This window comes from Bombina bombina, chromosome 7 (genome assembly GCF_027579735.1).
Source record: "Bombina bombina isolate aBomBom1 chromosome 7, aBomBom1.pri, whole genome shotgun sequence".
Classification (NCBI taxonomy): domain Eukaryota; kingdom Metazoa; phylum Chordata; class Amphibia; order Anura; family Bombinatoridae; genus Bombina; species Bombina bombina.
In genome coordinates, this window is record NC_069505.1 from 157,571,943 (window position 1) to 157,597,647 (window position 25,705).

A 25,705-nucleotide genomic window follows, 5' to 3' on the forward strand; every position below is an offset into this window, starting at 1 on the left:
TATGTGAGTACATTAACTCTTCATTACTTACACTATATTACTGTGTTGCAGGACTTAACTATTTTGCAACTTTCTCTTTTTTTCTGAGGTATCCCCTGGACCTGCCAGCCACATATAATGCAACATCTCAAATTTTTTGCTTCATATTGTGTTAACAAACAGCAATTCCCTAATAGGGAGAATGCAGCAAATACAGAAATCACCACTAGACAGCCTGTTTTGTTCTTATTAGAACTCATCAGTAGTAGATAGATTTGTCTGCTTGCTGCTTAGGTAAAGCTCATTTCAGGGTTAAATAAAATTCATTAAAATTATGGTGGAGATAAGTCTGAGATTAAAATCCTCCATGTCTCAAAAGTAAATCAATAAAATTTGTTGCACAGGAAATTAGCACATCTAGGCAAGTATCCCGCTTGCTTTTACCCAGTAAAACTCCATATACACTGTTAACAATAAGATATGGGTAAGATATGCTAATTAGATATGCAATCTCTCAGATTTTTTACTTCATACTGTGTTAACACAGTGATTCCCTATAGCGAGAATGCAGAAATCAGGGATACTTGCCTAGATGTGCTAATTTCCTGTGCAACAAAATTTATTGATTTACTTTTGAGACATGGAGGATTTAAATCTCAGACTTATCTCCACCATATTTTTAATGAATTTTGATTTAACTCTGCTAATATAACACAATACCAATGCTCAGGCAGACACTCACTGTAGTATCGGAAATCACACTTTATTAGTGGGAAAAAAATGTGACTTTTGGAGATCAAGTCTGAGGAAGGGGTGCTTGATCCTCAAAATGTTACATTTTTCACTAAGTGTGATTTCTGCTTGAAAATCCAGAGATAATAGTATTTTCCACAAAAACTGCTGACAGGTCTCTAACCCTCCCAATAATACCTACCATGTTTTTTTTACTGCCAGTAACACATTTTTTTCTTAAGATTTATTTATTTTTTATTTCATATTATATTTTTTTTTTTTCTGTAGTGTTGGGACACCCCATCATCCTCCCCCCTCCAAAATCACCTTTTTCTGTAGTGTAGGGTCTCCACTTCTCCCAATATGTTTCCATAGTGTAGACCCATCCCTCCCTCTCCCTTCATAACTTTTCCGTTGGACTGCCCACCCACCTTCCTCCCACTTGGCACCAAAGGAGGATAGTTAGACAGACACCGAAAATGTCACTCTCTGTAATGATCAGCGATCTGACATATCACCCATTAAAAAAGTCCTGGGGAGAACACTGGACAATCCTGTGACAATCCCACATGATCCAGGGTGGTTTGGAGGTATCCACCTAGGCTTATCTATACACAATTTCCTACCCTAGCCCCTATAATATAACTGCACAATATTTTGGCAGGTTACTAAACATATACATTTATTAACCCCTAGTATATGATAAAGAACATTAACTTACTTCAAAAGGGACATTAATTCTTTCATTACTCAGTGCATGCAACTTTAGGCAACTTTCCAATTTACTTCAACAAAAGATATCAAGAGAATGAAGCAAATGTTATTTAAGAAGGAGCAGCAATGCACTTCTGGTGAGCCAATGACAAGAGGCATATATTTGCAGCCACCAATTCGCAGCTAGCTCCCAATAGTGCATTGCTGCTCCAGAGTCTACCTGAGTATGCTTTTCAACCAATAATACCAAGATAAAAAAAAAATGTTTAAAATTACAAGCTAAAATATAAAAGAGCAAAAATGGTGCATAATATAATTTCTTTGAGAAAAATCTAAAAAGTTGCAATACATATTAAAATAAACATAAAAAAACAGGGGGAATACAATCGATATATTTTTTTTTAATTGATTTCCAACTTACATGAAAACTCAGATAGTGTTTGACGTCTCTGCCACTTAATGTAGAAATCTCTCAAACATGCATAAAAAAGACGATACCAGCAGCCAATGAAAGCAAATAGTGTGTGTACTTATGTCAGGTTAAATCAGTAGGCATTGAAAAAAGTGACAAAACAAAATCAAGTTCTAAACAGATATATACAGGCTTAATTCAACCATAGCTGCATTATGGAATAAAAACTGCCAGAAATTCCTTTCCGACAGGTCATTTATATAACATCGAGGCCTCGCTGTTTGCCTGTACATAGCTGCCGCATGTGATTGCGTATTGCTCTTACACAGAATACTCTTGTATAGTTTTAAAGTAAAACAAAAATTAAACTTCCCCACATATAGAAAAAAAAATGAACAATTTTGCCTGGTTTTGCAATAATTTACCTCTTTGAAGTTGTGTTTTTTCCACTTCCCAAGACAAATCTACAAATATTTCTACGGCATGTAAAAGATCACTACATAAACAAAAAAAATATATTTGTATTTATATATTGATTTTAAACTATTTAGATTTTTCTTCTGTTCACTATGTGTTTAACAAAAGGGGGTTAAACACATAGTAAAGTCAGTTCCAAAACAGCAATGTACTATTGGGGAGTTAGCTGAGCACATCCGGTGAGACAATCACAAGAGGCACATGTGCAGCCACAAATCAACAGCTAGTTCCTAGTAGAGTGTTGCTGCCTTTAAAAAAGGTACATGAAACCCAAAATTTTTCTTTCATGATTCAGATAGAGAATACAATTTTAAACAACTTTCTAATTTACTTCTATTATCTAATCTGTTTTATTCTCTTGGTATCATTTGTTAAAGGAGCAGCAATCCACTACTAGTTTCTAACTGAACACATATATATATGTAGCCACCAACAGCTAGAACCTATTTTCTCTGCTGCTCATGAACTTGCCTAGATAAACTTTTCAGCAAATGTTAACAAGAGAAGGAAGCAAATTAAATAATAGAAGTAAATTGGAAAGTTGTTTAAAACTGTATTCTCTATCTGAATCATGAAAGAAACATTTTGGGTGTCATGTCCCTTTAAGGCTAGGGCTGCTTTTCAACAAAGGATACCAGGAGAATGAAGTAAATCAGACAACATAAGTACATTGAAAAGCACCTTCAAATTGCATGCTCTATCTGAGCAATGAAAGTTCTCTTTGGACTTTCATGTACCTTAAAGAGACACTAACCCCAAAATATTTATTTCATGATTCAGATAGTGAACACAATTTTAAACAACATTCCAATTTACTTCTATTATCCAATTAGCTTCATTTTTTAAGTTTAGGCAAGAGTGCTTTATCCGAGTACTATATTTTCTCTTTTTTGTAATTGAATCATTTTTTTAGATATCCTTTGTTGAAGAAATAGCAACGCACATGGGTGAGCCAATCACACGAGGCATCTATGTGCAGCCAACAATCAGCAGCTACTAGGACTGTCTAGACATGCTTTTCAACAAAGGATACCAAAAGAATGAAGCAAATTAGAAGTAAATTAGAAAGTTAATTAAAAATGTCATTCTCTTTCTAAATCATGAAAGAAAGAAATTTGGGTTTTATGTCCCTTTAAACCTAATTAAAAAAAAAAAAAAAAATATATATATATATATATATATATATATATATATATATATATATATATATTAGCGCTGCAGAATCTGTTGGCACTCTACAAATAAATAATAATAATAATAATAATAATAATAATAATAATAAATAAATATATATATATATATATATATATATATCTGCAGGGGAAAAAAAGGTTACATTTCTTCTCTTTCTAAGCATGACATGTCCTCTTTTCCTATAAGTTTGGGACTTGCGTGCACTGACAATCGCAAACTCATTAAGGATTTGCACAGTTTAGTCATTGGACTGTTCCGTCAGACTGAGCCAGCAATGCATGATTAGGCACTGAAGGATTATAAGAGGCAATCTATTCACAAACAGTGCTGGTGAAACTGGAGCTGTCAAAAAAGACCTCATGTTGTAACATGAATCACTTTAGAGGTTCCCGTCACTATTGAAATCTGTCTGGTAGGCCGTCAAGCATATCAGACAACTGAAAATGTCATACACAGTCTGCACTGTGCCAGACGTGGTAAGAGAGATAGATACATAGAACATGCTGCAATGTATTTTATTTAAAGAAAATGTGTTTTCAAAAGTCTCATCAAAACAAAAACAAACAAAAAAAAAAAAAAAAGTTTACTTTTTTCTTAATGATTTCTTTTTAGAGATCAAAGTGTTAAAAAGGACAGTCTACACCTTAGTCATCTTAAAGTCTTACTTTAGATTAAGCTGCAAATAGCCTCCTGTATCCTTTCTATATTATGCACCATGAACAGTAAAAAAAGTTATTTTAAAGTGAATATTCTTTCTGGCCTCTTTGAAATGTCTGCCAATCTGCACCCACTGATGACATCACAATCTGGGCTGCATCTAGGCACTCTGCTGAATAGCATTGACAGTCTGTTGAATCAAACTAGCAAGCCTTTTGTGATTGGACGCCATATATGCAGCCCAGATCGCGTTGTCAGTGGGCGGAGCTTGGCAGCCATTTCAAAGTGGCCAGAAACAATATTCATATTAAAATAACTTTTTTTTTATCGTTCCTGCTGCATGATATAGAAAAAGTGCAGGAGGCTATTAGGAGCTTAATCTAAGGTAAGACTTTAAGGTGACTAAGGTGTAAACTGCTGTCAAAAGTACATTTTACATGATTCAGATAGAGCATACAAATTAAAAAAAAAAAAAAAAAAAAACCCTTACCAATTGATAGATTATCAAAATTACCTCTCATTTTTTTAATTATTTTTCATTTTTAAACATAACTCGTCTATGAGAGCATACTAAGATATACTCAGGAGTGTGCATGTGTTTGGAGCCGTATATTTATATTTTTAAAACATTGATGCAAACACTTGCTGCTATATAGCGCTCAAAGCACATCCATGCTCCAGAGCCTACCTCAGTATGCGCTCATGGAAAATGCTACATTAAAAAAAAAGATAACAAGAGACTTATGTAAAATTCGAGAATGTTGCGTTTATATTACTTTTACGATAAGCATTTTTTATTCAGTAGAAATATTACACATAGTTGATGGAGAGAAAAAAAAAAAATACAGAAATGAGACAGGCACTGCTGACTCACAAATACCCAAGAATGTAGTGTGGTTATTGTCAACATATTGCAGCTCATTTTTCTATTACTTAAACAGGATATAAGTCCAGAGTCATTAACAGATCAAATAACAAATCATATTTAAAAGGACCCTGAAGCACAATGATTCGTCATTTAGTTAGACAGCATGTTTCAAACATTATACAATTTTAATGAACAATGAATGAATTTGAGACTTAGGAAAAAAAAAAAAATCAACTTGCATTAAATGGATACAAAAATAGAAAAGTCTATTGTTTGAGTTATGCAACATAGAATAAAGGAGCATGATCTATAAAGTTAAAGGGACATGAAACATTTTTTATGCATTTTTAAACAACTTTCAAATTGACTTCTATTATCAAATCGCCTTTGTTCTTTTGGAATCTTTTGTTGAAAAGCAGGGATGTAAGCACAGGAGCGTGCATGTGTCCGCACGACTATATGGCAGCAGTTTTGCAAGAATTATGTTAAGCATATTCAAGAGCACTAGATGTCAGTACTGTTTCCCTGCACCAGACAACTACCTAGGTATCTCTTCAACAAAGAATACCATGGGAACAAAGCAAATTATAATATATATATATATATATATATATATATATATATATATATATTATATATATATACATACACACACACATGGTATTGCCAGTGTACTTAATATACATAGGAATGTACACTATTTATTATTATTATTATCGGTTATTTGTAGAGCGCCAACAGATTCTGCAGTGCTAATTTAACAGGACATTACACAGTAAATAAATACTAGATATAATAAGGTATACGAACCACAGATTAGATTGAGAATATTTTTTCAATATTTAAACAATTTAATAAAAAAAAAATAAGTGTAAAGATTTTATTGCTATAAAGTTATGGGTGCTACCATGTTGAAACTTAAGTTTCCAATATTCAATTTCTTCTGTAGACAACATTTAGGGACACAAAGTGGGCACACAATAGTATATTGTATATTAATGTTTTACATTGCTATAATCTGCTCCATAATTTGCACACAGTATCTGTCCCAAATTGTCCTCAGCAGAATAGATTATATCAGGCAAATCTAGGTTTCAGTATTGCACAGCCCATTACTTTATAAAAAGGGGAAATGGAAAGCCCACAATCATCCCATTAATTACTTAATTATCCCATTAAAGCCCATTAATTATTAATTACAAGAAAAGGGAACAAAAATAATGAGTATATTACAACTTTTTTTTTTTTTTTTTTTACTACACATAATTAAGCATTTAATATTAAAATCTCAAAGTGTTAAGTCCCATGAACTAGATAAAAAGATTGTTATATCGACGGGCGGTGCAAACAGTGTTGTATATTATTGGAAAACCTTAGGTTATCGTGTTCATAAAAACAAAGCAAGGAAATCACAAGACAAAAACACACTTTTTATTATGGAAAACTAAAACACTTTACAACATTTTTTAGAGACGTAATTTGTAAAATAAAGTGTATAAATTCTGTAACAATGTCTAAACATGACAAATGAACCTTTTGTTAAGTATACCATAGATCAAATATAAACAGCTGAACAATGGCTTTTGTGACTGCATTGTCAGTTTGCCCCTCTGCTGTAAGTTGGCACAGACATATATACTATTGTTTCTTGCAGCACATGATGGGTTGGGTGTGATTTATAAAGCAGTCACACCTTTGCATACCAAGGTTCTGTTTAAACATGCACAGTGCAACTCAAAACATTGAAACAAACGTGACTGTAACAGTTAAAGGGACAGTCTACACCAGAATTGTTATTGTTTAAAAAAAAATAGATAATACCATTATTACCCATTCCCCAGTTTTACATAAATCTTGTTATATTAATATACTTTCAACTCTGTGATTACCTTGTATCTAAGCCTCTGCAGGCTGCCCCCTTATTTCAGTTCTTTTGACAGACTTGTATTTTAGCTAATCAGTACCCTATCATAAGTAACGTCACGTACATGAGCACAATGTTATCTATATGGCAAACATTAAATAACACCCTCTAGATGTGAAAAACTGTCAAATGCATTGAGATAAGAAGCAGCCCTTAAGGACTTTGAAATTAGCATATCAGCATACCTAGGTTTAGCTTTCAACTAGGAATACCAAGAAAACAAAGCAAATTTAATGATAAAAGTAAACTGGAAAATTGTTTAAAATTGCAGGCCCTATCTGAATCATGAAAGTTTAATTTTGACTAGACTGTCCCTTTAACCAAATGTTTATTTTGCCCTTATTAAAGGGACGTTAACATCAACATTTTCTGGATTCAAATAAATAGAGCATACAATTTTAAACAACTTGCCTATTAACTTTTATTATTACCTAATTTGCTTCATTCTCTTGTCATACTTTGTTGAAAAACATACCTAGGGTATACGCAGGGGAAGCAATGCACTACTGGGAGCTAGCTGCTGATTAGTGGCTGCACAAATATATCTCTTATCACTAGATCACCCAATGTGTTCCTCTGCTCCCAGTAGTGCACTGCTGCTCCTTCAACAAAAGTATATCAAGAGAATGAAGCAAATTTGGCAATAGAAGTTTAAAACAGTATGCGCCATCTGAATCATGAAAGAAAAAAATATTGGTTTACTTTAAATTTAAAGGGACACTGAACCCAAATGTTTTTCTTTCGTGGTTCAGATAGAGCATGCCATTTTAAGCAACTTTCTCATTTACCGCTATTATCAAATTTTCTTCATTCTCTTGGTATCTTTATTTGAAATGCAATAATGTAAGTTTAAATGCCGGTCCATTTTTGGTGAACAACCTGGGTTGTTCTTGCTAATTGGTGGATAAATTCATCCACCAATAAAAAAGTGCTGTCCAGAGTCCTGAACCTAAAAAAAAAAAAAAAAAAGCTTAGATGCCTTTTTCAAAAAAAGATAGCAAGAGAACGAAAAAAAAATAATAGGAGTAAATTAGAAAGTTGCTTAAAATTGCCTGCTCTATCTGAATCACGAAAGAAAAAAATGTGGGTTCAGTGTCCCTTTAACAGATATTATACTTTACATCAGTATTTCTCAACTCCAGTCATCAGGCCCCTTAACAGGCAAGATATTCATTATATCTTAACTAGAGCACAGGTGAAATAATCGGCTGATCAGTAACCATGGTTACTAACCTGCTCTCACCCTTCAGATGATTATTTCACCTGTGCTCTAGTTAAAAAGGGACAGTAAAGTCATAATTAGACATTCATGATTTAAACAGAGCATACAATTTTAAACAACTTTCCAATTTACTTAAATTATTTAATTTGCTTCCTTCTCTTGTTATCCTTTGCTAAAAAGGTTCATCTAGTTAAGATCAGGAGCAGCAAAGAACCTAGTTTCTAGCTGCTGATTGGCGGCTGCATATATATATACCGATTGTCATTGGCTCACCCATGTGTTCAGTTAGAAACCAGTAGTGCATTGCTGCTCCTTCAACAAATGATACTAAGAGAATAAAACAAATTTGATAATAGAAGTCAAATGTAAAGCTGTTTAAAATTGTATGTTCTGGGGTAGGCTAAATCCCTATTCAGAGAACATAACTTATAGCTATATACTCTATCAGCTACCGTAGACCTGACTCCAGCTGGCAGGAAAAGTTTATACCATACGTTTCTAAGTTGTTTATATCCCATTTGTTACTAACCAAATGAGTACATTGAGTTTTATGTAACATAATAGTTTGCACTATATGAATCAAGAGATTGCTGTGTTTTCACTTGAGCAGGATGATTGTGTGCGACTTTGACGCAGTGGCTATATAGGATTATTCAATCTGGGCGCCCTGAGTAGCAATAATAATAATACATGTTAATGCATGATATGACATATTGGTTTATATGATATCTTGCTAAGAAACTCATATGTATTTTATATAACTAGCTGGTCCAATTAGATTGCTATTTTCAACGAACCTTTTAATCCAAGCTTGCCACTTTAGTTCAAAGTTTATATGAATTGCAGCCTTATGTATACTACCACAATATATAATATCCACGTCACTACTAGGTCTCTCTCTTTCATACAACAGCCACAAATAAATATATATATATATATTATATTATATTAATCTCTCACAAGGAAAACGATGTGCTGTCAACGGCTGGGACGGCATATCTTGGTTTAAAGTGAAGGTCCATTTTGATGAATTAGTGCCTGGTTTTCAATATACCTATTAAAAACAAGGGCACTTTAATTCATCAAAATTGACATTTCACTGTTTTCTTCAAAAACTTACCTTTTAATCCTGAATGCTGCTCCAGCGATTCCCCCGGACGTCGGAAGCCTCTGCAGACGTCAGAAATGACAAATCAGGCTTCCTCCAATCACAGCTTCCCCCCGGGGGAATCTTGGCCTGATGCAATGCTGTGATTGGAGGAAGCCGGATTAGTAATTTTGGACCCGCGAAGACGGTTTGCGACGGGCGGAGGAAATGCTGGAGCGGCTGCCAGGATTAAAAGGTAAGTTTTTGAATTAAACAGTGAAATGTCAATTTTGATTAATTAAAGTGCCCTTGTTTTTAATAGGTATATTGAAAACCAGGCACTAATTCATCAAAATGGACCTTCACTTTAACTTTATACTATAACCAACAACCTCCTTAGAATTCTTCTCCTTCAATAGTTATCTATAATTTTCTATTATAGACCTAGACGGCAATATCTTTTTAGTTCCATTAGCAGGGGTTGCTATATAATTTAAGGAATTCTACAAAGTCATGCTAAAGCTCCATAGCAGACTCATTACATGGAGTAATATGAATGACAGATATACTATATTCATGTTTAATGCTAGTTATGCCTTCGCAGGTTATGTTTCTCCACTGTCAGAAGTACATAACATACCAGTGAATATTTAGCTTGTAACATTTTGTATGCTCAGTAGTAAGTCATATGTGGAAACTACCTATACTGTACGCATATTTATTTATTAAAATATAAAAATTGTTATTAAGCATTATTAATTTTCCCTCTCCGGGCTATATGCTTATGGATGCCAAAGTGATCCATTGACAGGTGGGTTGCTAACCAAGTATGAGAATGGATAATTCTAACTGTATGTTAAAATACTCTGTACATTGTGATACTGAATATGTGATTATATGACACTCACATGCTTGTGCTTTTACATAACAATCAAAGCTCATGATTCCTACAGATATTTCTACAAAGAGACACTTCTTTTGGAGCAGTCTTATAGTATTTCATTCTACTATGCCCCACCAACGGGCATGCACCACTTAAAGAAAGGCTATAGTTAAAAGACCGCCGACTACTAAAAATATGATAAAGGGGCCGATAGCCCTAATGTCTCTATCTCCTTTGTATCCGATAGATACTCTCAAGGAATATAACCCTTTGATTTTGGTTATGAATACAACCATTAGTTTTGATATTACTTAAAACTGACATGAGTCCAAATCTTGACTTGTATGGCAACCTAATAGCTCATATCCATATATTTTGTACACTATACTGCAATTTTTTTTTCCTATACAGTTATTCTTGCTCCCATAGTACTTTACTGCCAACCACCCCCCCTCCTCTAATTGCTTACTGGATAAGCTTAGGAAAATGCATCATACGAAAATCCTATTTTACTCTTTTCCTTATCCCCCTTAAATTCCCCCTAAGTATAGCTAAAGTTTGAGGGGTCCACAAGAGACCCCTGCCCACTACTTTGGGATAACGTTTTATAAGTTCTATAACTATAGTTGTAGGGGATATATGACCATATTTATAGGTGGAATTTTTTTTTAAAAAAACGAGATGCAGCGATACCTGCTTGCTTGTCTTTTTGCACAGACCTGTATATATGTTGAGACATCCCTGCCCTCTAACATATTACATCACTCTATTACAACTCTGACAGGGTCTCTTATTTTGCAATTTGTTATGTTGTACTACAATGTCTGTACATTTCGCTGTATGATAAGCTTGAGAAATGCCATATATTGATTGTTTGTACCATCTCAATAAAAACTATAATACAAATTTAAAAAAAAAAAAAAAAAAAAAAAAATTAAAACCAATATTGTATTTTGTACCTAAATTATGAAATAATTTTTTTGGGTTTCATGTAACTTTAAGATATAATGAATACCTGACCTATTAAGGGTCCTGAGGACTGGAGTTGAGAAACTCTGCTTTACATTTAAAAGGGATAGGAAAGTCAAAATTAAACTTGCAGGATTCAGATAGAGCATGTTATTTTAGGACATGTTTAAAGGAACACTGAACCCAAAATTTTTCTTTCGTAATTCAGATAGAGCATGCAATTTTAAGCAACTTTCTAATTTACTCCTATGATCAATGTTTCTTCATTCTCTTGCCATCTTTATTTGAAAAAAGGCATCTAAGCTTTTTTATTAGTTCAGAACTCTGGACAGCCCTTTTTTTATTGGTGGATGCATTTATCCAGCAATCAGCAAGAACAATCCAGGCTGTTCACCAAAAATGGGCCGGCACCTAAACTTACATTCTTGCATTTCAAATAAAGATACCAAGAAATGAAGAAAATTTTAAAATAGGAGTAAATTAGAAAGTTGCTTAAAATGTCATGCTCTATCTGAATCATAAAAGAAAAAATTTGGGTTCAGTGTACCTTTAAATTCACTTCTATTTTCAAATGTGCTCTGTTCTCTTGGTATGTCCTGTTTAAAAAGAATATGCACATAGCCTACACTAGTGGCAATTGGTGCCTGCACACATTTGTCTCTTGTGATTGGCTAACTAGATGTATTCATCTAGCTGCCAGTATTGCAATGCTGGTCCTTCAGCAAAGGATAACAGGATCATGAAGCAAATTTGATAATAGAAGTAAATTAGAAAGTTGTTTAAAATTGTATGTTCTGAGGGGGCGGAGTCTATCGCTGAACAGTACAGACGCAGATTTTAGGAGCTCTGAGCAAATATTGCTTGAAAAAAGGCAGAAATCAGGAGATATACATTTTATTATGATCATGGAGGAGGACTACTATTCTTTAATACAAGCAATCATACTGGGGCTTGAGCGGCAGGTACATCGCAATTTTACCGAACTTATTCAGCTAGTTCGAGATCCATGTACAGAAGATGTCAGTGCATCCAAGATGGCGGAGAAACGGGATGTGGCAAAGCAGTACATGGAGCCACAGACCGCAGCAGATATCCTCACTCTCAAGACTGTTAACGATCGATGCTGCCTATTACAGCTTGGAGGCATTCTAACAGATCTAAAAACGTCACTACACAAAGAAACAGTGAACTCCAATATTACAGCTGGCTCTGACACTATATCGCAGCAGAACGGATCACAAGCACAACTCTGTCTAGCCGACATTCAGGATGGAGCGGCCGACCTCCTGATACTGGGCGACAATACTACCAAGACAGAGAGCACTGATAGTAAGACCATGGCAGTGCAGAGAAAGAATGGAGGCTTTCGCACATATACTGGAAGTCATGTGAGATGGTACAGTGTGAGACGTTGGACACTCACTTATCGGGGCATACTGCGACATAACAATCTCTGCAGACAGATCCTTTTAGCAGTACAGGGCAAGTCCTGCTGCCTATCGATCCAGACTCTGCACCGGTTGTATTATCTACAGGATACGACCCAGATTGATGATACTGGTGTGGGCTAAGCAAAACTCTGGCTTTCATTTGCTACATGACTCCACATGGACAGCATGACTTTAAAGTATAGTATCTACAAGTGAACAATTTTTAATCTGCCAAATATGTAGTTTAAGTTTTCACAGGTCAGCTAACATAGTTTAGAATAGTATGATGTGACATATAGCACTAGTATTCATTGTTATTTCTGTATGGGATATATGGTCATGTGCTTATCCTAGTGAATATAGATATATAATTTTTTTTTTCTCACAGGCCCTTGCAAGGTTACAAAACTACGTATCTGATAAAGTCAGATATCTTAACATGGCCTCAATGTTCTTCTGCAACAGCTCCTTATAGTTCTTCCTGATGTTGTTCTGTTTCAATAACAGGCTCCTGTTGTACATCAGATATACACAGTGGGAATCTCTATGAATGTGACACAGGATTGTTGAGCTATTATATAGGTGGCTGACTTGTTATACATGTGCCCGTTTTGCAGCTTTAATGTTTCTGTAATATGATTTTATTTATTTCTGTCATTACACAAATCTGGGGCATTTCAATTGAAGGCTTGGGGTGGGCCCTTTGCGAGTTTATATCTCACTTCTATTCCCCAAGTCCACTTAAATATTTTTACTAAAGGCCATTAGGTTTGATAGGCCAATTGATATGACCAAAATATTTATATCCAACGTCACTAATGAGAAACTTCAGCAATTATTCTGCATTGTTGGTGTCTATGCTCCCTACTCCCGCCTCCCCCCCCACGCCAAGGTGAGCTCCTGGTGGGCTATATTCAACATATTTTATATACAGTATTGTATTTCAAATATTCACCCAGCCTGGTGAATCCTTCAGCGGTATTAATCCGCTCTATAACACTAATTCACCTCGTTCATATCACGCACCTTTTTAGGTTTAAGAGTCACCTTCTATGTCACAAGAGGAAATTAGTGTTCTAATTTGTTTATTGCTGGAACCTCTCAGTTTTAATATGTCTAAATCTCGAAAAACCAATATACAAAGAACAGATTACATGTAGTATACCATGCTAACTTTCCTCATTTATACCATATATTTTATTAGGTACAAGAGTTACCCCCTATGTCATATGAGGAAACTTGTCATACAAGTTGTTAAAGGTTAGAACCTCTTAGTTGAGATAGTTTTTTGATGTTGTAAGCACTGTACTTTTCATACTGTATGACATTACTCTAAATATTCCAGTTTAAAGTATCTTACTAATAGGCAGTTTATTTTTGTAAAGAGGTACGTCAGTAATTTTGAAAATATACAAAAACTTTAAGGTATCAAATTGGTTCATCACTCTTGCACTAGTAATGATTACTGTAGTACTTATACATGTCATGTTATGTTATATGAGTTCAACTAATTTTTGAAATGTTGCCTTGGAATGCAGGTGAAATATTTTTGAGGGATATTGTATATTAAGGATTGCTGATTATTGTTTTCCCTTTTTTTCTGTTATTGAGATGATGCACCTATTGTACTGACACGTATCTTGTACTACTAAATACCTTAAATAAAAAAACTTTGATTTAAAAAAAAAAAAAAAAATTGTATGTTCTATCCAAATCATGAAATCACAAATTAGATCATCTTGCCAGAGCTGAGAGCTAGGAACACACAGGTAGGAAGAGTATGGGATTTGGTTTAAATGCGGCAACTCCGTTCCCCTACCTGGAATCCCCTAAGAAGCAGCAGTTTTCCAGGAGTGCCGAGAGCTTTTTATATTGTACCACGTTAACTTTTAGGATATAGACTGTTATATGTACCGATGTAAAAGGTGACACGTCTGGATGTGGACATTGAATATCGCATTGAATCTAACCACTCCATCCATGTGACGGAAAGATTGATAAAGTCTGATGTTTTTAAACAGATGCTTTTATCGTCTTATCTCTTGTGAGTAGCCCAGTGTGTGGGGCAAATAGATACCTTTGTCGACGCTGCACTAGAATCTGCTTTGCGCTTCTCTCCTTTGTTCGTTTCTTAGATCTAACTCATGTGTGGGGAACCACCACTGGAGGAGCACAGTGTCATTTCAGTGACTCTCACACCTCTCCGGATCCTGACATTGGACATCACTTAAAAACGTTGTAGAACACTACAAAACAGGTTTTGAGGTCCATTCATTTTACTCCTACCTTGAGGTACTTGAGGAATCTTGGATGTGTGGTATTTCTAACAGACTTCCCTTTATGTGTATCTCATTGAGAGAGTGGGTGTGTGCATAGTTTATGGTATATCCTTTTATGTTAGCAGTACTATTTTTTTATTCCCTTGTTTAGAATAGTAGTTTCTATTTACCCGCTTGTACAGTGTGTTACAGCACAACAGTAGTTTCTATTTACCCGCTTGTACAGTGTGTTACAGCACAACAGTAGTTTCTATTTACCCGCTTGTACAGTGTGTTACAGCACAACAGTAGTTTCTATTTACCCGCTTGTACAGTGTGTTACAGCACAACAGTAGTTTCTATTTACCCGCTTGTACAATGTGTTACAGCACAACAGTAGTTTCTATTTACCCGCTTGTACAGTGTGTTACAGCACAACAGTAGTTTCTATTTACCCGCTTGTAGAGTGTGTTACAGCACAACAGTAGTTTCTATTTACAGGCTTGTAGAGTTACAGCACAACAGTAGTTTCTATTTACCCGCTTGTACAGTTACAGCACAACAGTAGTTTCTATTTACCCGCTTGTACAGTGTGTTACAGCACAACAGTAGTTCATATTTACCCGCTTGTACAGTTACAGCACAACAGTAGTTCATATTTACCCGCTTGTACAGTTACAGCACAACAGTAGTTTCTATTTACCCGCTAGTGCAGTGTGTTACAGCACAACAGTAGTTTCTATTTACCCGCTTGTACAGTGTGTTACAACACAACAGTAGTTCATATTTACCCGCTTGTACAGTTACAGCACAACAGTAGTTTCTATTTACCCGCTTGTACAGTGTGTTACAACACAACAGTAGTTCATATTTACCCGCTTGTACAGTTACAGCACAACAGTAGTTTCTATTTACACGCTTGTACAGTTACAGCACAACAGTAGTTTCTATTTACCCGCTTGTACAGTGTGTTACAGCACAATAGTAGTTTCCATTTACCCGCTTGTACAGTGTTACAGCACAATAGTAGTTTATATTTACAGGCTTGTACAGTGTGTTACAGCACAATAGTAGTTTATATTTACCCGCTTGTACAGTGTGTTACAGCACAATAGTAGTTTCTATTTACCCGCTTGTACAGTGTGTTACAGCACAACAGTAGTTTATATTTACAGGCTTGTACAGTGTGTTAAAGCACAATAGTAGTTTCTATTTACCCGCTTGTACAGTGTGTTACAGCACAACAGTAGTTTCCATTTACCCGCTTGTACAGTGTGTTACAGCACAACAGTAGTTTATATTTACAGGCTTGTACAGTGTGTTACAGCACAATAGTAGTTTCTATTTACCCGCTTGTACAGTGTTACAGCACAATAGTAGTTTATATTTACAGGCTTGTACAGTGTGTTAATGCACAACAGTAGTTTATATTTACACGCTTGTCATCCACAATTCTAGTTATAGACTTTAAAGGGACACTAAACTAAATTTTTTCTTTCATGATTCGGATAGAGTATGCAATTTTAACCAACTTTTTAATTTACTCATATTACCAATCTTTCTTCATTCTCTTGCTATTCTTATTTAAAAAGCAACAATTTAAAACTTGGGAGCCAGCCCATTTTAGGTTCAGCACCATGGATAGCGCATTCTTATTAGTGTCTGGCATTTACCCACCAATAAGCAAGCATAACCCAGGTTCTGAACCAAAAATGGGCAGGCTCCTATACTTTACATTCCTGCTTTTTAAATAAAGATAGCAAGAGAACAAAAAAAAATTGAAAATAGGAGTACATGAGAAAGTTGCTTACAATTGCATGCTCTATCTGAATAATTAAAGAAATAATTTGGGTTTAGTATCCCTTTAAAAAAGTCTGATAATTTATGTCCCATCTGTTGAAGTGTGAGGAAGATAACTCAGGTTTATACCAACATGTATATTATAGTAGAAGCTGAGAGGAACAACAGTTAAAGGGACACTGAACCCAATTTTTTTCTTTCATGATTCAGATAGAGTATGAAATTGTAAGCAACTTTCTAATTTAAACCTATTATCAAATGTTCTTCATTCTCTTGGTATCTTTATTTGAAATGCAAGAATGTAAGTTTAGATGCCTGCCCATTTTGGTGAACAACCTGGGTTGTTCTTGCTGATTGGTGGATAAATTCATCCACCAATAAAAAAGTGCTGTCCAGAGTACTAAACCAAAAAAAAAAAGCTTAGATGCCTTCTTTTTCAAATAAAGATAGCAAGAGAACGAAGAAAAATTGATTATAGGAGTAAATTAGAAAGTTGCTTAAAAGTGCATGCTCTATCTGAATCACAAAAGAAAACATTTGGGTTCAGTGTCCTTTTAATAGACGATAGTATGACTGTAAAGCAAAAACTAAAGAAATATTTTAAACTAATTTACCTGTTCGGCCTTTTTCCGCACCCATTCTTTATGTTGTTCCTCAGCAACAACTTTTTTCATTTCTTTAAGCTGTTCCCGTTTTATCCTTTCTTCCTCTTGTTTTAATTCCTGGATAAAGAAAATACATTTTTATTATCAATGTTATGTACTTTTAAAGCGTCGCCATATTAAATCGAGCCGAGTGCATGAGGAAGGGGGTAGACAGAATAATGTAATATTTCTAAATATTGATAAAATATTTTGTATACAGAAGAAAAAACAATTTACATCTAGCAGGAGATACACATTTGTGTGCAACTGATACTGAAGTATCCCTGTTCAATGGCTAATATGGATAATGCTCAGAGCTGCATTGGCTGGCAGGGGCAAGCATCCACATGTTCGTCAATAAAATAGGTTAGAACAGCACATGAACATAGATTTGTCAGAAAACAAAACTGCAGTGTTCACTTGAGAACGTAGACAGTATTTACTAGGTAATACTATCCATTATACAGTTTGAGAAAATAAAAATAAATAATAAAAAAAAAAAAAAAGGTAAAAGGAAAATGGTATTTAGAAAATATAAAGAAATTCTTATTTTGCTCAGTAAAAACTACTCTCTTATATATACGCGCCACCTCTGCCATCTTATACCAGGTAATATTGGTAATCATGTTTTCACAAGAGGGTCTACTAAATATATCAAGCACTGTAAATAAAAGTAAAGACACTAAATAAATATATTTATATATTTTTATTTTATATTTATTTAAAAAGAGCGTAACTCACTTTTCCATTTATTATTATTTTCCATCTCAACATTTCGGTCCAGGCACTGGAACTTTGTCAAGGGTAACAACAATTTACAGAATGGTTTAAAAAAACAAAACAAAAAAAAAACACATTCTGTTTTTTGGAATCATGCTGTGAAGCTGTGAATCGTTTTGTTAACCTTGACAAAAGGTCCAGTACCTGGATCGAAAGGAAAATAATTTTGTCTTCAGCATTGTGGTTTGGTGGGGGCGCACGCTATGTGGGTGGTCTTGTTCACACTTGTATGTGGTTTATATCTTTCGGCTTGACATGCATGTGCATGCTCCAGGTGATGCTGTGCATACTCAGTTTTTACAACAATGTATTTGGGTGATTGTGATGGTTTATTCCATAATTTATAAGTATAAGTGTATGCAGCGTTTCTGTGGGTGTGTATTTTTGTGTAGGAGCCGAAGATGCACATGTGGGTGTGCAGGGTGTTGCCCCAGCTATGTGTGTGCATCCCTGCTAGTTCAAATGATGCAGGGGATGGTTCTGTTGGGGCAGAGGTCAGGACCTGTGTTTTTATGGCACCCCAGCCGACTATAGAAACGCAGTCGGTGGTCTGTTAAGCTACTACAGTCTATATGGGATAATAATAATAATAATACCCTATAAATGTGTTTTTTTATAAAAAGTAACAGTTTTAAAAATGCTATGTACATGTGGTTTGTATATATATATATATATATATATATATATATATATATATATATATATATATATACAAAACACGGAAGGGAACTGCACTCTCATACCGGACCGGGTACACATCCCATGACCCTGCAACATGCTCAGCCCTGGGTGCCAGTGGCACCCAGGGCTGAGCATGTTGCAGGGTCATGGGATGTGTACCCGGTCCGGTATGAGAGTGCAGTTCCCTTCCGTGTTTTGTATATGTCTAGGGTGATTACATATTCCTGTGCACCCTTTTTTTGTTTTCAGTTTGTTTGGATTTGAAAGCTTGCATTGTGTGGCTGTTTTAGGGTCTCAGGTATTGGAGAGGACCTTGACGTGGTACCTGAGCTTGTCCCATTTGGCCAGATGCGGTGACTAACCTTTCTAGTTTTGCTTTTAAATCTTAGCTGAGAGCTTGCAAGTGAGTGCTGGGTTTTCTCTGTGTGTTATATATATATATATATATTTAAGATATATCTACTCCTTATCGCAGTCAGAATGTCTTTTAAACTAACTAATGGAGTGGCGAATAAGGTTTGTTTTCCACTCGTTGGAGAGGCGAATATGTAAATATATTTTTTTAAATGTTATGCCCATATATAATTGTTTAAATGTATGTAGTCTTTAGATTGCATGTGTTGCGATATGTTTCTATGGCAACTATTGGTCACATGATTTTTGTGACGTTTAAATACAGAGCTAGTTTGATTATATACTTATACCTGAGGAAACGTTCATATACATATATATTCTGCAAATTCTTGCACATGCTCAGTAGGAGCTGGTGACTCAAAAAGCATAAATATAAAAAGACAATGCAAATTTTGATAATGTTAGTAAAGTGGAAAGTTGTTTAAAATTGCATGATCTATTTTAATCATGAAAGTTTTATTTTGACTTTAATGCCTCTTTAAGTTAGCGGGTGATGTGTTGTAAAGACCTGTAGCTGCACACCAGAGTATAGTCAACCGTGGACTGTGAACCCCAGCACGCCGGTTTAGCACCATGTCCATTTGGTGCCACTTGAAACCATGAGTTTGCACTTGCCTTCTGATTTAATCTTATTCCTTTGCATTACAAGATTATGCTATGTGGCGCCCCTGCTCCATATTTATGTCTTCAAGGTGAGTGAGGGGGAAGGGAGGCTGATTTTATGAAAAGCTACATTAAAAGGGACACTGAACCCAAAAAAAAATTATTTTGTGATTCAGATAGAGCATGCAATTTTAAGCAACTTTCTAATTTGATAATGATACTTATTATCAATTTTTATTCGTTCTCATGCTATCTTTATTTGAAAAAAGGCATCTAAGCTTTTTTTGGGTGCAGACTCTAGACAGCACTTTTTTTATTGGTGGATGAATTTATCCACCAATCAGCAAGAACAATCCAGGTTTTTTTTTTTTTTACCAAAAATGGGCTGGCATCTAAACTTACATTCTTGCATTTCAAATAAAGATACCAAGAGAATAAAGAAAAATAGATAATAGGAGTAAATTAGAAAGTTGCTTAAAATGTCATGTTCTATCTGAATCATGAAAGAAAAAAATTGTGTTCAGTGTCCCTTTTACAAAGGTTTTAATTTAATGCAGGCTATTAAAATAAGGTATAATGTATTTAAATGTTATACTTTAAAGGGACCATTTTTGTGTTCAATGTATTAAATATATAAATCTGTAGCAAAAAAGAAGCCATATGTAGTTTACACAAGCTGAATTTAATAACTCTTCTGCTGCAATATAATCTCTACATTTGTTTAATTTTTATTTTTTTACTTCATCTGTTTGACCCTATGTTAATGGATTTAAAAAAGTTAACTGTAAATTTTAGAAGTGTTATTCATACTGTTATTCGTAAAATCCCCTTTCTGATGATAATTGTTACATCAATAGCCTTTACATCTCTAGGTGAATGGTCTAGCACAGCCTGTTTGTACTGACTTAGACATACAACAGTAAAAAAACAAGTGCACAAGACCTACCGACATATGCTTGGTGGGTCGCATACAGAGTTAACTCTAACCAATAACCCATCGTTTTTACTAGAAACACTTTATCGAACACGGGTATATTGCAAACATGCATCTAACTGAAACTAAAACATCCTTTTAATTCAAACTCAGCATATATTCAGTTTACCTTCATAATATTAATAAAAAAAAACCTTCACTGCAGATGCTATTGTGCATAATATACACTACCTCTGACATTTTTCTCTGCAACTCGGCACGCTCTTTTTTTTCTTTATAAAGCAGCCACTCTTCCCATGGTGTGAGATTTAGCTCTTCCAAATGACGCTCTTGGGTGTTGTTGCACTTTTGTTCATCTTCCACACTACAAAATTCATAATGATCAATCCAATTGTTACAATTCATTTTTAAAAATATTCTTACATCATTTTATATTAAAGGGATATGAAACCCAAATTGTTTCTCTCTCATGGAGATAGAGCATGGGATTTTAAACAGCTTTCTAATTTACTTCTATAATCATTTTTTTCTTCATTCCCTTGGTATCCTTTGTTGAAAAGCAGGGATGTATGCTTAGGAGCCAGACTATTTCTGGAGCAATAAATGGCAGCAGTTCTGCAAGAGCACTAGAGGGCAGCACTATTTCCTGCCGTGTAGTGCTCCAGATGCCTACCTAGGTATCTATTCAGGATTTGAGGATTTAAGCAAACAGTTTCTGTACATACGAGCAATAGTGCAATACATAAAATGCTCTAATACTTTAGCTAGGAACATTGTGCTCTTAAATCACTACTTAAATCACTAACTCATTACGCAACAAAATTCAAAGTAGCGTATTTATTTATTACTAAGTAAGTAGGCAGTAAGCTGTTTAAAAAGTCTGCAATAAAGAAAGATGAAACACATAGCGGGGGAAAAAACAGTACTACCTGATCTCCACATCGGCGGCAGATGGAGGACTAAATACCAGTATCAGCGGTGAAGTTATACTGGGGTAATGACTCTGACCTTGAAACCTCAGAGCACAAGCTGCAGTGACTTTTTGATGAGCCTAAATTGTTTTTATATCTAGTAAGTGGACAATATTGTGTGTCCAAGAGAATAAATATATATGCTACTTTTAATCCGGTTGCATTATGTGTTTGTCATTTAAGACTTTGCTTTGTGTATTGGAAGTTTCTACAACCATACTTAGAACTGACCCTGGTGATTCAAAACGCTGTCGCTTGACCACAAACGGAAGTGAATATAAACCCCCTTTTTTTTTTTTTTAACTTTACATTTTATACGCATTAAGGATTTTGGTGAGATTGTAACATTTAGCAAAATCTACATTGTATTGCGCTGTTTTTAGCGTTTGGTTTTGTATATTGTGCTCTTGTTCGCTTCTATTATATTGCTTTAAAACACAAAAATAACTAGCCATAAAGCAGTTGGCATCCATATAAGTAATTTTTTACCGTTTGGTATCCAGTAGTTTTTTGTCATGCAATCCTTCTAAAACTGTAATTAATTTTACACAACTAATGATCAAGACATGTTACAATTTGAAAATATATTTATTGTAAACTAGCAATTAAATGAAAGAATCAGAGCCTTATAAAACATATTGCAAAGATATAGCCACCAGCAAATACACCCATCATAAAAAATATGGGTGAAGATTTTATTGTTTAAATGGTATGCCTTGCCTCCATGATAATCCTTTTAAAAAGATAAAACCTTTTAAAAGGTAAACTGTATTACGATGTGTAAGAAAAAGCTGTAGCTAAAGGGACAGTAAACACCAAAAATGTCATTGTTTATTTACCATTCCCCAGTTTTGCATAACCAACACGGTTATAAATAAAGTGATTGGACACCATGAGGGGCATGCAACGATTGGATAAAGCCAGAGTCGCCATCGCTCAGCCAGATGAAGGATGAGATGCGGGCAGAGGAAAGGCGGTACATTTAGCATCACAAAATGGTAAATATTTTACCAATAAAGCATCTTAGAAAAATTTAATGAATTAAAGTGCCTATGTTTTGCAGGCTATTTGCATATACTGTGCAGTAATTAAAGAAAGTTTACAATCACTTTAATATACTTTTTACCTCTATGACTACCTTGTATCTAAGGCATTGTAGACTGCCTCCGTATCTCAGATCTTTTGACAAACTTGCATTTCAGACAATTAGTGCTGACTCTTAAATAACTCCCTGGGAGTAAGCACAATGTTATCAGCTATTCACAGCCAGACTGAGATAAGAGGTTGACTACAGAATGTAAGAAATCAGCCAATAAGCCTACCTATGATTAGCCTTTAACAATAAATACCAAATGAATAAAGCAAATTTGATGATAAAAGTAAATTGGAAAGTTGTTTAAAATAGCATACCCTATCTGAATCATGACAGTTTAATTTGCACTTTAATATCCCTCTAAGCAGGTTAAAAGATTTTTTTTTCTGTCAAAGTGGATTGAATTCATTCTGAAAGTAGTAGGAAAATATGTCTGTGAAAGGAAAAACAAAAATGTAATACAATTAAAAGATCAGAAAAGTCCAAATTAAAGTTTCATGATCCACATAATACAATGGTCAACAAACATTTCTGTAAAAAAGACAAGGTAGTAATTCATTTAGGCTTTGCAGGTCAAGAGGCAAAAACCAAGGATTCTGGGCATGTCCCAGTTGATGGTTCTGTTATGGGCAAGTCCTAGGTACTTGTTTTAATGGAAATAAACACAAAGGACCAATTAGCCTTACATTTACCACATTGCAGTAGGTATAATCAAGTCATTTGGACACGAAAGGAAAACATTTTTTATAGTACAGTGTGCCTTTAAAACAGTAAAATTGTATCCTCACAATGTGTTTACAAGGACTTATACCAGCTGCAGAGCATAACATGCATGAAACAAAAGTTTATTTGAGTTTATTTTTTATATGAAATAGCTGGTTTTGTTATTGTTTAAAATGTATAAACTTTCTGTATACACACACATGCTTCTTTATATTATATCTGTCTATAATTCAAAACCCAATAGATTGAACAATTGAAATATTACAATTGTATTTACTTATCTCTCCTAACCCCCCACCTGGAGTGTACTTTATTCTGCTAGCTTTGTATACATAGTACATAGCTTTTTTTATAGCCAATACTTAAAGGGACAGTACACTGTAAAATTGCTTTTATATGAATGTATTTTCAATGACTTGTTATACCAGCTGCAGAGTATAAAATGTATGAGAAATTGCATGTTTATATGAAGTAGCTGGTTTTGTGCTTTTAAACCACAGCCTATTACAATGGGTTGAGCTTGCAGGTAATATCAGATCTCATTATGTTATCACTTTGTGTACACACAATTGCTTCCTTATCTTATATTTGTCTGGAAAACCAAACCTCAATACATAGAGAGAACAATGGAAAAGTATCATGTTATTACTTAACTATCCTGCATCCCACTGGAAGTGTCATTTCTTCTGCTGGCTGTGTTTACTTAGGCTATTCAATAGCGGAGACACCAGTATACAAACTTTCCGTATAGGTTGGGATACCACAAGCTAAATCAGCTATTTCAAATGCCGAAATAAGGGTAAAGGAGCTACTTGTAAACAATTTAATACACTCCAGCAGGTAAAATGGATCATTGGGAACAATTTAAATGGGAGAACATTTTTGGGTGAACTGTCCCTTTAAGTATAGAAACTTAGTATAGGTAGGGATACTGTGGGCAAAATCAGCTATCCAAATGACAAAATAAAAAGTGAGGGAGCAATCTGTAAACAATTGAATCTACGCCAGCAGGTAAAATGGATCATTGGGAACAAATTTAGGGTACACTGTCCCACTTTATGTAGGTATTTCTATAACAAGACAGAAAACAAATTTCCACAAATGTTTATTAATATAATTTTTAAAAGTATGACAAACGAACCACTAATAAAATTTATTTGTTTGCACCTTATTTTCATTTTTGTGATGAAATTCTATTGTTATGGGATTCTGTTTTAACTTTTCTACAATTGCTTTCCTTTGAGATGGAAAATTTGTGTTAAAGGAACAGGAAATTCCAAATTTTTATTTCATGATTTGGATAGAGCATACTATTTTAAGCAACTTTCCAATTTACTTCTATTATCAGGTTTGCTTCATTCTCTTGTTATCCTTTGGTGAAGGAACAGCACTGCACTACTGCCTGCTAGCTGAACACATCTAGTTAGCCAATCACAAGAGACAAATATGTGAAGGCACCAATCAGTAACTATTTCCCAATATTAAAGGATATTTGCATATTCTTTTTTCAACAAGGGACATCAAAAGAACAAAGGCACTTTTGAAAATAGAAGTGAATTTTAAAGTATCTTAAAATTATATGCTGCATCTGAATCATGCAAGTGTGATTTTGCTTTTTCTATCCCTTTAAAGTATATTTAGTGTGCTGAGCAGCAGTGCAAAGCGATAAAGACTGTATGTGTCCCTCTGTCTCAACTAATTAACTCTGTAGTTGTAGCAAAAAGCATCCAAAGACAATGAATGAGAGTAGCAGTGAGATTTGAATTTCATATAATTTCCACGTGTTTTGTGACACGTGGAAATTATATGAAATTCAAATCTCACTTTTTATTTTTTTTTAACCTTTTAAAAATGTAGGAAGACGACATGCATAGCTCATTGGTGATACCAGAACAGGAGACCAGACTTGTGGTTGCAGGCTCCCATGAGAGAGTCTGAACAGCAAGGACTTCCAAGCTACGTCCACAGCTTCAGAAATGGAGCCATATACAGTATTTTTTTTTTTTTTTTAAAAAACAATCTTATCCCAAATAATGTCAGAAAAGCAAAGAGTCAAAAGATAATATCCCAGATTACAAGTGGAGTGATACTGGTAGTACACAGTGCTCTATCAATATAGCGGGACTGCACTGATATTAGCGTGCACTCTGGTAAAACGGAATTACCAGAAACAAAACGAATAGCGCAGCTGAGTTGATCCTCGTTCATATTACAAGTTGTGAGTTAGGTGTAGCACCCGAGCACTTTAAAAAAGGA

General features: G+C 34.7%; 1 protein-coding gene across 1 annotated transcript in view; it reads right to left on the minus strand.

The window, feature by feature from the left end:
• The window catches only part of CCDC34 (coiled-coil domain containing 34), a 75,817-nt gene that overhangs the window by 44,756 nt on the left and 5,356 nt on the right, over positions 1-25,705 (minus strand). Inside the window, exons 3-4 of the mRNA XM_053688906.1 lie at positions 20,894-21,026; positions 17,221-17,328 (exon numbers count right to left, since the gene is read on the minus strand). Coding sequence (XP_053544881.1) covers positions 17,221-17,328; positions 20,894-21,026 — 241 coding nt within the window. The remainder of the gene's footprint in view (positions 1-17,220; positions 17,329-20,893; positions 21,027-25,705) is intronic.